The 13,847-nt window shown below is 53.6% G+C and overlaps 1 protein-coding gene across 1 annotated transcript; it reads right to left on the bottom strand.

Annotated features, from left to right (window-relative positions):
- Positions 1–1,118: 1,118 nt before the first annotated feature.
- On the bottom strand, positions 1,119–13,344 carry ADGRG5 (adhesion G protein-coupled receptor G5). The gene is made up of 10 exons (XM_066243034.1): positions 13,257–13,344; positions 12,444–12,600; positions 11,727–11,843; positions 10,924–11,040; positions 9,363–9,515; positions 8,620–8,741; positions 8,108–8,376; positions 6,046–6,163; positions 2,383–2,660; positions 1,119–2,028 (listed from the first exon to the last, which is right to left on the bottom strand). The coding sequence occupies exons 1-10, from the start codon at positions 13,313–13,315 to the stop codon at positions 1,928–1,930; spliced, it is 1,491 nt and encodes a 496-aa protein (XP_066099131.1). The 5' UTR covers positions 13,316–13,344; the 3' UTR covers positions 1,119–1,927.
- Between the last annotated feature and the right edge of the window lie 503 nt (positions 13,345–13,847).

Here is a 13,847-nt window from a genome sequence, read left to right as displayed (position 1 = left end):
GATGTGGGACACAGAATTCAATTACTGTCCATTAGATCAAGCTTTGTGCTCATGTTGTTCAAATCTTCTATATCTGGTACAATTTTTTCCAGCATTACTATCAATAATTAAGAGAAGCATTTGAAATATCCCATGTTGATGGAAGCTTTGTCAGTTTCTCTTTAGTTTATCTTTTTTTTTTAAGTCCGTTTTATGGAAGTAAATGTACACACAATAAAAATCACCCATCCCTGCCCCCACATCTGGTGGGGCATTGCCAGGAAGTGGTCCCAGCCCAGAGCCTGGACCCCAATAGGGATCACATGCCTGGGACCATTTCCTGTAACCACCAGAAACCATTCTGTGTCACTGTGGCCACATCCTTTCTTGGGCAGCCCTGGGGTTAGACCCCTGGCAGGATCTAAGAGGCCCGGGCTGGGCTGGGGGTGCAAAGGGAGGTCCCAGGCAGGCCCCACTTCACTGGGCTGCCAACCAAGCCTGGGTCGCTGCTTCCTGGAGCTGCCCGAGAGGGGCTGGAGGTTTCATGCTCCCTGAGCACCCTAATTAGCATAGGAGTCACCGCAAAGCCTGGGGAACCTTGTACAGGTCAAGGGTGGGCTAAACCAGGGGGACCCTACTGGGAGCTCACATCACCCTGCTAGAGGTGGGGGTACTCTCTGCTCGAAGTCGGAGTGGAAAGACACTCTTCTCTGCAGGGCAGCTGGAGAAATGTCACGGAAGAAGTGGTAAGTAGCCATCAGGAATTTAAAGAGAACAGAGGACTGGGGAATTGAAGGTAAGTAGCCATCAGGAATTTAAACAGAACAGAGGACTGGGGAATTGAAGGGTGGAGGAGCAGGCCGCAACAGCGTGGACACTGCAATGTGTGGGGAATACCCTAAAATAGCAAAAGGCCAGTACACTGGAGCAGAGGCCACTCTGGGGAAAGGGAGAGCAGGTGGCCAAGCCAAGGGGCCACAGAACGTGCCCAGTGAGGACCTGGGCTTGCGACGTTGAGCAGACCTGGGGCTGGGGCTGAGACAGGTTGGCCTCAGACTCAGCTTGACACTGTGAATAAAATAATAACAAAAATATTAATGATAACAATAATAGCCATTTATTGAGTATTTACCCTGTGCTAAGCCTCTAACCTTCAAAATAAGTCCTACTATTATTGCCCTTATTTACAGATAGGAAAACTAAGGTACAAAAACGTTGAGTGGCTTGTCCACAGTCAGTTAGCAAGCGGCAGAGCCAGCATCTGAGCTCAGACAGTCCGGCTCCAGCGCCGGCAGCACTCACCGCAGGCTATTTGCATCAAGAAATGAACAGAGGGCATAAAAAAAGGGATCCAACCTCATTTCCTTCCTGGTGCCATTCAAAGTCATTGAAATCTATCCAATGGCCTGGGTCAGGGCCCATAGAGCCTCTCCCAGCCCACTGTGCTAGGACCAGCTACACCCAGAGCACAAGACCCCAAGAGCTAGGGGAGACAGCTGTGTTGGGTAAAGAAAGAAATAGCTCTGTGAACAGCACTGACATTTCTCCTGGTCACCAGCAGGTGCAGTCCCTGGATGGAGGTAGGACTGCTACCTCTGGCGTGAAGTCATGTCCGCAGACAGGTGACAGCAACATTTCCATCCGGACCCGTTTTGGGGCCAATAGCCTCTGCGTACGGGCCAACAGCGCCTCCTGGTGTGAAGCCTGGGAAAGGCCCCGGCTTCATGAGTTTCCCACTTGGTCTGACAGATTGAGAACAATCAATGGTGATTCTCTGCAACTGTGCCAAGGGCATTCTGGGCATTTCCATCCGAGTCCAGAGAAGCCATGGAAGTGGAAAGCTTCCCTAGAGGGCACAGCAGCTGGCCCGCCACCTTCTTTGGTGGAAGCCAGGGCCACAGGGCCAGGCAGCCAGAGAGGCTGCGGGTTCTGGGCCAAGACGTCCAGACTACTGCATGGTCTGGGAGGAGCTGAATGTCTCCATCTTTGCCTCCACCCGAGCCTCTGAGCGACACCTCTGGGAGCAGAACCACAGGAAGAGGAAGAAACCTGCAAGCAAAAGGCTGGTCAGTGAGGGCTCCGTGGGAGCCTCGTGGGGCCTCTCCCAGAACCCAGGGCCCTCCTTGGCGGGGGCGAGGAGTGATTCTCAGGATTTCTCATTGTTGGGGGCCAGAAGGGTGGAGCAGAGGAGCAGGAGGCCCCGGCCACTGCCAGCCTGGAAGGTGCCTCCGTGAAGATTACAAGGCAGCGCTCCATCCTCTGGGGGGTGTAGCCCCTAATCAGCTTGTTAGGGGGCTGGATTTCAGCCCGGACTCGCCCCCTGGACCTGAGCCCCCTGGCAGTATGCAGGTACCAGGTGTGCATGGCCCCCAGGGCTTCCTCTAGGCCACCCCCAGGACCCACTGTAGAGCGAGTTGAAGATGGTGAAGAGGAAGAGCTGGGGCAGCAGGAAGACCCCGAAGGAGAAGAAGGCCAAGGCCCAGGTGGTGCCCAGCAGCACGGTGAGGCCCAGCACGGTGACGGTGTCCCTGCAGGCCCGGGGGCCCAGCGCCTTCTCCCGGACCTTCAGTCGACGCAGGACCCACATGGCCCAGGCCAGCACCACCAGGTTGAAGAGGGCTGTGAGGCCACCGTAGCCCATGACCAGGACACCGTGCACCCCAGGGCTCTGCACCCAGCATCTGCAGAGGAGGGGCGAAGTGTCAGGGTGGGTGTGGCTCTCAAGGCTGGGGGACTCAGGACTGCCTCTTGAACCTGGTCTGGACTCTCGGCTCAGACCTGTAGGTTCTTGCCTGACTGCATGTGGGGTGAAGTCCAGGGCCCGGCTTTCCAGCCAGGCCACCACGACAGGACCCACCTGCCACCTCGGTCCCCTGCCTGCCGCCTCCATGTGGCTGCTTCTTTCCAGCCCTTTGCCTCCCCAAGACAGCTTCATGACAGGTGTTGCCTTGTCCCCAGTTAGACACTTTTGGTAGATTACCCCATTCAAATCGCATGATGACCCTATGAAGTAAGTATGTTATCATCCTCATCCTACAGATGAGGAAACTGAGGCCCTGGCTTAGGAACACACACTAGTAAGAGGCAAAGGTGGCACTTGAAACCCCATGGTCTGAGCCCAGGGCCTGTGTCTCTAATTGTCACAATCACCTGCTCTGGCTCCTGCTACTGCAGTCACAAGGGTCCTTGAACATTATTATTTTGGGCTTTCATCCCAGTTCATCAGTATGGTCATGGACCATTCCTCTTTACTGCCGGATAACGCCATATTTATTAATCCAGTGTCTGGCCAGTGGACATTGGAGTTATTTTATTTTCAAGAGTTTTTTAAATTGCTGTTTGTGTTTAGGAATACATATATACCTGTTAGAATGGCTATTATTGAAAAGACAAGAAATAACAAGCGTTAGCAACGATGTGAAGAAAAGGGAACCCTCGTGCAATGTTCATGGGTTGTAAATTGGTGCAGCCACCGTGGGAACAGTAGGGAGGTTCCTCAAAAAATAAAAAATAGAGCCCTGGCCGGTTGGCTCAGCGGTAGAGCGTCGGCCTAGCGTGCGGAGGACCCGGGTTTGATTCCCGGCCAGGGCACATAGGAGAAGCGCCCATTTGCTTCTCCACCCCTCCGCCGCGCCTTCCTCTCTGTCTCTCTCTTCCCCTCCCGCAGCCAAGGCTCCATTGGAGCAAAAAGATGGCCCGGGCGCTGGGGATGGCTCTGTGGCCTCTGTCCCAGGCGCTAGAGTGGCTCTGGTCGCAATATGGCGACACCCAGGAGGGTCGCAACATGGCGACGCCCAGGATGGGCAGAGCATCGCCCCCTGGTGGGCAGAGCATCGCCCCTGGTGGGCGTGCCGGGTGGATCCCGGTCGGCGCATGCGGGAGTCTGTCTGACTGTCTCTCCCTGTTTCCAGCTTCAGAAAAATAAATAAATAAATAAATAAATAAATAAATAAAAATAAAAATAAAAAATAGAACTACCTAATGGTCCAGCATCACTTCTGGGTATTTGTAAAAAAAAAAAAAGAAAGAAAGAAAGAAAACACTAACTGGAAAAGATCTATGCAGGTCCATGTTCACTGCAGCATTACTCAAAATAGCTAAGATGTGGCAACAACTGTCCATCAATAGGTGAATGCATAAAGAACATGTGTTGTGCGGTTGACCCTTAAATTCATGGGGCTTGGGGCGCCAACTCCCTATGTAGTTGAAAACTCCCCCAAAACTTAACTATTGATAGCCTGCCTCTCACCAGAAGCCTAACTGATTAACTCATATTTTGTATATGTATTACATACTGTATTATTTTTTTAAGACTTTATTTATTCATTTTAGAGAGAAAGAGAAGGTGGAGAGGAGCAGGAAGCATCAACTCCCATATGTGCCTTGACCAGGCAAGCCCAGGGTTTCAAACCAGCAACCTCAGCTTTCCAGGTCGACGCTTAATCCACTATATGCCAGCATAGGTCAGGCACTGTATTCTTACAATAAACTAATTATAAGAAAAATAAAATGTATTTACAATATTGATTGGAGGAAAAAAAATCTGCTTGTAAATGGGTCCACGCAATTCAAACCCACATTGTTTAAGGGTAAACTCTACACATACAATGAAATATTACTCAGCCATAAAAAAAAAAATGAATGAAATCTTGCCATTTGCAACACCATGAGTGGTCCTGAAGGGCGTTATGGAACATTATACTTAGTGAAATAACTCAGGCAAATACCAAATGACTTTACTTAGGTGTGGAATTGACACAAAAATAAAATCAAGTTCATAGATACAGAGAACAGATTGGTGGCCGCCAGAGGCAGAGGGTGATGGGCGGAAGACATGGGTGGAAGAGGCCAGAGGGAACAAACTTACAGTCACAAAGTAAGTAAGACACAGGGATGTGGTGTACCACACGAAGACAGTTAATAATGCTGTCTGCATATTTGAAGGTTGCTAAGAGAATAAATCTTAAAAGTTCTTACCACAAAGAAAAAAGTATAAGTATGATCACGGATGTTAACTGGACTTATTGTGGTGATCATTTTGTGATATATACGAATATTGAATCATTATGTTGTACACCTGAAACTAATATAATGTCATATGTCAATTATATCTCAATCGAAAAAAAAAAATAACACTAAAATTTAAAAATAATGTAAAGAATACCTATATATGTAGTAAGAGTTTTTTAAATGCAGGAGATTGAAAGTCACAGAATCTGGGGTAGGAGAGGAGAGGGAGCAGCGAGGAAGACAGGAGAGAAGCTAATTCTTAGGGGGGGAGTTCTCTGACGGCCCGCGTTAATATGCTTCTTGCCCCGTGGAAGTGTGACTTTAGTTCTTTTGTCCACATCACATATTATATACTAAAATACAGGGTTATTAAAGAGTCCTAAGTCACATGTCCTCTGAGCAGCCAACCTGACCCTCACAGTGAAGGAATCAGTCCCTCCTCAGCCCCAGAGACCTCACCTCCGGAGGTCCAAGAGGGACAGTGGCTGGGGGCCAGCTCTGCCACTGACCGGCTGGGTCTCCTTGGGCACTGATGTTGTGCCTCGGTTTCCCTCAGTGTAAACAAGGGCTGACAGTAGACCTCCTTTTTTGTCATGAGGATTAAACAAGCTAATACACAAGGCCTACCACAGAGTCAGCCCTTGGCCCTCTTGTGTCAGCTGAGCAAGGAAAAGAGGCCAGGTGGCCCACCGCTAGCGATGGTTCTACAGGGTTTAGGGAGCTATTCTCTCTATGTTGGCTGCAAGGTTAATGTCCTAGGGTGCAGAAGAGACAGCAGAGTCTCTCCCTAGACCCTCAGAGTCTGCTGCCTCTCCTCGCTCTCTCCCCCTGCACGTGCTCAAGCCCGGTCCCTGGGGTGTCCCACCCCGAGTCCTGGCAGTGCCAGGCAGGCACAGGTCAGGAGGAAGCCTGGAGCGAGCGGGCGGGACAGCAGCATACGCAGGCTCAGGCGAGCCCCACAGCCAGTGCCCCGCCTGCAGGACTCCCTGTGCAGAACACCAGGGCCTGGTCCCTCTGCCAGGGCCCGGGAGCCTGCCACAGCCGGTGTGCACTCACATGGACATGTTCTGGAAGCCCGTGCCGTTCCCGTGGCTGTCGGAAAGTGGGATCGCGCGGGGGCCATAAACTGAGCTCTTGATGGCAAGGAGGAACAGTACCAGGAAGGCTGGGACACCTGGAGGGGGGGGACAGAGGCTGGACATCTGTCAGGAGACCCCAGGGACAGGCTGGTTGTGGGTCCCTGGGGCTGCCAACACAACTCCACCAGGCGAGGAGGGGTAGGGACAGAGACTGTGCCAGCCCCCAGTCCCTGTCATGGGGGCCAGCTGCAGAGCAGTCGGCCTTAGAGAAGGCCCTTCTCCAAGCTGAGGGGAGTGAGGGCTCTAGGATGGGATATAGTGGCAGCAGTAGTGGTCACAGGTGGGGCGGCAGCTGAGAGCTAATGGGAGAGAGGGCGGGGGAGCAGAGGAGAACAGAGAATAAAGAGAGGCACGAGGATGGTGCTGGAGGTGACGACAGTGGTGCTAAGATAGTGGTGAAAACAAGGAGGATGGTGATGATGGAGGTGGTGTTGGAAGTGAAGGTGGTGGAAGTGGTGGTAATGGAGGTGGAGGTGGTGATGGAAGTAAAGGTGGTGGAGGTAGTAGTGTTGGAGGTGAAGGTAGTGGAGGTGATGATAGAGGTGAAAGTGATGGAGGAAGTGATGGAGGTGAAGGTGATGGAGGTGAAGGTGGTGGAGGTGGTGGTGATGGAGGTGGTGATGGAGGTGAAGGTGTTGGAGGTGGTGATGGAGGTGAAGGTGATGGAGGTGAAGGTGGTGGAGGTGAAGGTGATGGAGGTGAAGGTGGTGGAGGTGAAGGTGATGGAGGTGAAGGTGGTGGAGGTGAAGGTGATGGAGGTGAAGGTGATGGAGGTGAAGGTGATGGAGGTGAAGGTGGTGGAGGTGAAGGTGTTGGAGGTGGTGATGGAGGTGAAGGTGATGGAGGAGGTGATGGAGGTGAAGGTGGTAGAGGTGGTGATAGAGGTGAAGGTGGTAGAGATGGTGATGGAGGTGAAGGTGGTAGAGGTGGTGATGGAGGTGAAGGTGGTTGAGGTGGTGGTGTTGGAGGTGAAGGTAGTGGAGGTGGTGGTGATAGAGGTGAAGGTGGTAGAGGTGGTGGTGATGGAGGTGGAGGTGGTGGAGGTGGTGATGGAGGTGAAGGTGGTAGAGGTGGTGGTGATGGAGGTGAAGGTGGTAGAGGTAGTGATGGAGGTGATGGAGGTGAAGGTGATGGAGGTGGAGGTGGTGGAGGTGGTGATGGAGGTGGAGGTGGTGGAGGTGGTGATGGAGGTGGAGGTGGTGGAGATGGTGATGGAGGTGGAGGTGGTGGTGATGGAGGTGGTGGTGGTAGAGGTGGTGATGGAGGTGGAGGTGGTGATGGAGGTGGAGGTGGTGGTGATGGAGGTGGTGGTGATAAAGGTGGAGGTGGTAGAGGTGGTGATGGAGGTGAAGGTGGTGGAGGTGGTGGTGTTGGAGGTGAAGGTGATGAAGGTGGTGGTGATGGAGTAGAGGTGGTGGAAGTGGTGATGGAGGTGAGGGTGGTGGAGTTGGTGGTGATGGAGGTGAAGGTGGTAGAGGTGGTGGTGATGGAGGTGAAGGTGGTGAAGGTGATGAAGGTGGTGGTGATGGAGTAGAGGTGGTGGAGGTGGTGATGGAGGTGAGGGTGGTGGAGTTGGTGGTGATGGAGGTGAAGGTGGTAGAGGTGGTGGTGATGGAGGTGAAGGTGGTGAAGGTGATGAAGGTGGTGGTGATGGAGTAGAGGTGGTGGAGGTGATGGAGGTGGTGGTGATAAAGGTGGAGGTAGTGGAGGTGAAGGTGATGGAGGTGAGGGTGGTAGAGGTGGTGGTGATGGAGGTGAAGGTGGTGGAGGTAATGTGGTTTGGAGGTAGAGGTGACAGAGGCAGAGATGGCAGAGGTGACAGTGATAAGAATAGTAATGCCAGAAGCGGGTGAGGTGTTGCAGGGATGGTGTCCGGTGGCCATAGCAGTGCTCACTATGTTGAGGAGAAAGAGGAAGACAAGGGCAGGCAGGGGCAGATGGAAGTCTCAGGAAGCAAAAGGAGAGGAGGCTGGGCTTACCCCAGCCCACCGTGCAGAGCTTGAGCACATATCTCCGGATGTAGATGTTGTAGACACGCCCCAGGAGAAGGTAGAGGTTGAAGCCCTCAATGGCCATCCAGGTGAGGCAGCTGAGCAGCGCGTAGTGCAGAACGGCGGCCAGTGCCACGCACACTGACCCGGGCACGGAGGGTTTGGCCAGCACAGGGCTCAGCAGGAAGGTGACATTCAGGAGCAGGACAGAGGCATGCAGGTTCATGTGGATGCATGTTATGGAGTCACTCTGCTTCCTGTGGGCGGGAGCAGGGCCCTTGGTGGCCTGAGGACATTACCCAGACAGCACCATCCTTGGGGCTTGAATACACGCAGTGACAGGGACACAGGTCAGGGGGGTAGGGAGCCAACGGCAGCCACACAGTGAGGCTGGCCTCCTGCCTTGTGGCCTCCGCTCCTGGAGAAGCTCATCCCACTGTGGGGGACCCAGTAGGAGAGAAGGGGGAGCCCTGAGCAGCTGGCCCGGGGCTGGGGCACACCTGGTGTGGAAGTGCAGCAGCAGAGTGAGCAGGGAAGCCACGATGGAGACGCTGCAGCCCACCAGGGAGATGTACGTGAGAGGCGCCAGCAGCTCCACGGGGAGCGGCGCTGTGGAGAGTTGCTGTGGGAGGGAACGGAGACTGCAGGCCAGACGCATGGGAATGCCTCCCCCACCCTCAATCAGAGACATCTGCCAAGATCCCAGCTCCAAGTCCCCTGCCCCACAATGCTCACCATGGTCCTGGCTTGAAGGAAAGCCATGGCAGACAGAGTGGCTTTACCCCTCCCACTCCCATCTCCCCTTCCTCTGTGAGAGCCTCCCTCCCCTCACTGTCTATACACACGGGTGGACCCATCACTTCTCCCATTGTGTGTGGACAAGTGCACCACTCCTGGCCTGTCAGAGCCCTCCCCGCTCCTGCCCACAGTGATTGATGTAGGCTGGTGTGAGGGATTAAGTCATAAGACTTTGGCTGGCAGAATTGGGTAAGAGAAGCTCTCATTCTACTGGCCTAAAAGCTAGTAGAACATGAGGCCTGTCTTGGTGATATTGAGCCCCTGGATCAAGCCATGCCTGAAGCCTAACCCACACTTTTCAGGAACATAAACCTGTTTCCTTCCCCCCCCACAACCATTTGAGTTGGATGTTCTATTCCTTGCACCAGCTTTTGCCCTGCTTCTCTGGCCTGTGGGGGCCTTCGGCAGCTCTGACCACCCTCACCCAGGCTGGATGCACACATACCATGAGAACAGCAAAGTAGCTGAGGTGGTTGCAGCGGCAGAGCACCTGGGAAGGTGAGGGATGCTCTGTGCGACAGCCTTCAGGGCTCCAGACCCCCCAGTAGCGCTTGCTGGCTCCTTCCTTCCAGTAGACACAGGTCATCGTGTGGCTTTCCTGAGGGAAAATGTTGGAGTTGATTGCATCCAACGGGTGCAGGGAAGGGATCAAGGTCCGGAAATCGCAGGGACCAAAGGTGACTCAATGGTACCCTTGTCAACATTTGACTAGGCGCTGTCTGGGCTTTGCCATCAGGTGGACCCAAATTCTAGCCCTACCTCCATCACGGACTCTGAAAGTGACTTGGGCCAGTGCACAGATTCTCTGAACCTCAGTTTATTTATCTGCAAAATGGGCTTATTTATACCAAGTCTTAAGGATAGTGGAATGAGAATCTTGAGTGCTCAGCTCTGGCCCACACAGTAGGTGCTCTATAAGCAGCTGTCCGCTTCCGCCTCCTCCCTGTGGTGAACGATGGGCCAGACCCTTCCCAGTAGGGGAGATATATTCATCCACAGACAACCCTGACACCAAGCCACGTGGGTGGAGGGGTGGGGGATATGACATAGGCAGTGCCATGGGAAACCACAGAAGAAGGGGCAGAGGAGTCCTGAGAAGGGAAGGGACAACTGGAACACTGAGGCCTTAGAGGACACGTTGGGTTGCAACAGAAATGGAGCAAGAACATTCTGGGTGAAGAGAACTGCAGGGGCCAAGGCCCAGAGGATTGAATAGGAAGGATGATGGTGAAATGGAGAGGCAGAGAAGAGGCTGATGGGAAGAAAGGGCCAGAGTGCAAAGGCTCCGGGCTTTCAGGAATGCCGGAGACGGGAGAGCAGAGGTATCAGGGCTTGCCCACCCCACAGCCCACCTCCTGCTTCCTGTATCAGCAACTGCTCATCTCCTGAGGCCCACCCCTCCCACAAGGGCAGGCCAATGAATCTAGCCCTGTCCCTGAGCCATGTGACCCAGGCCATGCCAATGCACACATTCCATCCTCCTGGGAGCAGTGATGGTTTGGGGATGGACATGTGACCCAGCAGGACCTTTAGGACTCCATGCTGGGTCCCTAGTGCCCTGGCGAGAAAGACCTTGCTAAGAAGAGGGGAAGAAAGTCCAACACTTCAGCTGCCACCTTTTCACAGTGTGGAAAGCCAACACAGGAAACCATTGCTGAGAGATGGAGAGAGACTGAGTGCTTACGGCATCATAGCAGCCCCTAGATCCAGCCATGCCTGAAGCTAGACCAGCCCTGGACATTTCAGTTACATGAGCCAATAAATTCCCTTTTGTGCTTACACTGGCTGGAGTTGGTTTTGTATCGCTTGCCACTCAGAGATTACTGACTAATGCCATGAGTCAAAACTTCTCTCTTATTTCTTCGGCAGGAATTTTCAAAGTGTGTTGGATTTAAAACAGTTTGTTTCCAAGATGGTTTCTCAGGTTTGAGTTTTGTCAAACCAGTTTTCAACAGGACAGTCTGATGGGCCCGGGGATGGGTGGAAAGAGAGCATCCCCACAGTACCAGGCTTTGGTTGTGCCAGAAGCTGATGTTGATCGGCTCCGTGAGGTTGTTCACGTGTCCGTGGCCTAACTGGGCCCCAAGGACGTAGTTGTTGAGCAGAGATAAGTTGTTGTTATTCTGGAAGGGCAACAGAAGAAGGGCTGACTGGAGGGGACATGAGGAGACCTGGACATGATCCCAAAGCCCCCTTCTCCAGGACCTTCTCCCGGGTGAGAGGAGCAGCATGCCTTTCATATGTATAAATATGGGCCAACCTCCCGGCCTTTGCACATGCTGCCCCCTCCACCTGGAGAGCTGTTCTTTCACCACCTGCCTGCTCCACCTGCCCTCTGTCGAATGCAGTCCAGCCTTGTATCCTCCACTTCACCACTATCCTAACTCACTCTCAGAGCCAAGGTTAAAAGGCACCTTCTCCAGAAGCCCTCCTGGATTTCTCATTGGAAACAACCCTGACCCGACCCTGACTCACGCATCACTTTGTATCTCCCTGGTTAAAATCAACCCTGAGCTAAAATAAAGTCTCTGAAGTCCTAATCTATTTGTCAAGATAGAGAATTCTCTGAGGACAGGGATCTTGTGATCTTGTTGTCCGTCTCCTGCCCACGGACATGCGTGTGTATAAGTGGGTTTCCCAGGTCTCATCTGCGTGTGATAATTGCACCTCCCACCATTCTGCTAAAACTGAGGGCAATGGCGGCTCACTGATGCTGATCCCCATGCAGGCCCAGGCTGTGGCACAGATGTCTGCAGTGCCCTGGGGAAGGGGCATGTCCCCATCCTCCCAGGCCCACCAGAGTGCCGACCTGGAAGAAGCGGTTGGTGAAGAAGTAGATACAGATGAGACGCAGTTCCTTGGGGCGCGTCCTGCAGGCCTTCTGGGTCAGCTCAGTCGGGAACTGCATAGCATGCCGGCCCCAGGTCTGCAGAGGGCCAGAGACAGGCTGAGCCTGGCGTCCGAGGTCTCCAGGCCGGCCCGGCCCCTCCCCGGCCCCTACTCCCTGTGAAGTCCTCCAACCTCATCCCCACATTTCTACCCCTGGAGCTTCCATCTGCGGCTCCCCACCCTGGCTGCACCTGCTCCCAAACTTCCCGAGATCCAGGCCTTCCCTCCAGGCTGCTCCGGCCTTGAATTTCGTTACTGGACACCCCCCCCCTCGCCCCAGAGGATGGAGCACCTCTCGGCCCTCCCTGTCAGCACCCGGGCATTCTGCTGGAAGCATACCAGGCCCAGATCCCCTGGCCTCGCCCAGCGCTGCCACTGCCCCCACCCCCACCAGACCTGCAAGAGCAGAAAGAGCACGCTGACTTCGAGGGGCCACACTGCACCCTCATCTCTGCCATTCCCATGAGGAACATCGGCCGCCTTTTACAGAAAAGGCAACTCCAGAGGTTAGGACAGGGAGTGGTGGGGAGGAGGGATGGATGGGTCAGGGGGAAGTTCAGACCTTAAAGCCCAGGAGGATTTCTGAGGTAGAGGCTCTGGCCACCCTCCCACACACCATCTCGTGGCTGTCTCTGACCTTGGGGACATGCTTCAGAGCATTGCTGTTCAGCGAGAGGCCAGCAAAGTTGCAGTCCAGCTTGAAGACCAGCGTCTGAATGGTGGGCGTCTCCAAGGTGAGGTTGAAGCCGCTGAAGTTGATACCCAGCAGTCTCCGCTCCAGATCATGGATTAAGCTGAGGATGAGAGAGGCGACCAGATCCTGGAGTGGGGATGAGTGAGAGGGGGTCCAGACAGCCTGGGTGGGCAGGGCTGACCCACCCCACCCTCCTGTCTCTCCCACCGCCGGGCCTTTGCACACACAGTGTCCCTGGTTCACTCTCTCCTCCCCGCCCTACCCATCCCCTTCTTCTGATTAACTCTTGGTCAGGTCCCAGTTTGTTGACACCTTCTCTAGGAGGCCTTTCGCGGCTGCTCCCTGTTAATGGATTGAAATGCTCCACGGTCCCCAGCTTCCCTGGCCAGTCACCAGCACGGGCCCCTCGCCCAGAGCTGCTCAGACTTTGGGTCACAAACACTGGAGAGCCCAGCTGAGTTTGGGAGCCCTTCCCAGAAACATACACAGAGACCCATGATTCTGCAGCTGGTTTCATGACATCCTTGGTTAAGGGTCGTCAACCAGACAGTAAGCTTGATGAGGGCAGAGAGACATGTCGATCCTGCATCTCCAGAGCCTAGTGTCAGGCGCATAGTAGGTACTCAGTAAATGCATGTTGGATAAACGAGTTAATGGTCTACACTAGACCAACTCTGGACCACTGATTCAAGGTACAAGCTGGGGGGTGGGAGGCACTACTGACCCTTGGAAGGGAAGGAGAGACACACAACTCACTAAGAAAAATTAGTTGAGCCCGCTCTCCTGGGCATCCTCTCCAAATTCTTCAACAACATCAGGGGTTCCTCTGTGGGGTGCAAGTCAGACCCTGTTGGGCAGATAAAATATATTATGCTTACTTTGTTAAAGATGGCGCTGCCCACGTGGAAGCCCATCACCCAGGTGATTGATATTAGTTGCCCTTCTTGCTTGGGATGGGCGTGATTATGTTAATATGTGTTGGGGGAGGGCTTTTAAATGCCAAAAGGTTTTAAAAGGAAGAGAGATCATGTTGTTCTGGGGAAGAGGGATTACGTTCTTGGAGGAGAGCAGAGAAAGGCCATGTGGAGGAGAGGAGAAGCAGCCAAGGTGGCGGAGTGCTGAAGGAGAGGCCAGTTTGTGCAGAGTTTGTGCAGAGAGAAGGAGATGGAGAACAGAGGTGAATAAGGCTGGTGAGGTACAAACCTTTGATTCTAGGAAACTCGGATAAGTCAGTGGCTTTGGGAGCCCTGAATGGAAAGGGAAGTGTCTTCCCACTGTGTATATTGCTTGTCTACTGGGTGCAAGCTAGGATTAAAGCCGATGGCCCACCAGTTTTTTGGCTCCATT

Source organism: Saccopteryx bilineata, chromosome 9 (genome assembly GCF_036850765.1).
Source record: "Saccopteryx bilineata isolate mSacBil1 chromosome 9, mSacBil1_pri_phased_curated, whole genome shotgun sequence".
NCBI lineage: Eukaryota > Metazoa > Chordata > Mammalia > Chiroptera > Emballonuridae > Saccopteryx > Saccopteryx bilineata.
Note: the sequence above shows the minus strand (reverse complement) of the source record. Positions and strands in the feature narration are given on the sequence as shown.

Bases quoted from the DNA above. Each gene is read 5' to 3' on its own strand.
- ADGRG5 (XM_066243034.1), bottom strand. From the start codon at position 13,315: ATGTTGTTGAAGAATTTGGAGAGGATGCCCAGGAGAGCGGGCTCAACT. The intron at 12,601-13,256 runs GTGAGTTGTGTG...TCTCATCCTCAG, and splicing joins GGCTCAACTAATTTTTCTTA to CTTAATCCATGATCTGGAGC. The intron at 8,742-9,362 runs GTATGTGTGCAT...TCCCTCCCACAG, and splicing joins GCTACTTTGCTGTTCTCATG to CAACTCTCCACAGCGCCGCT.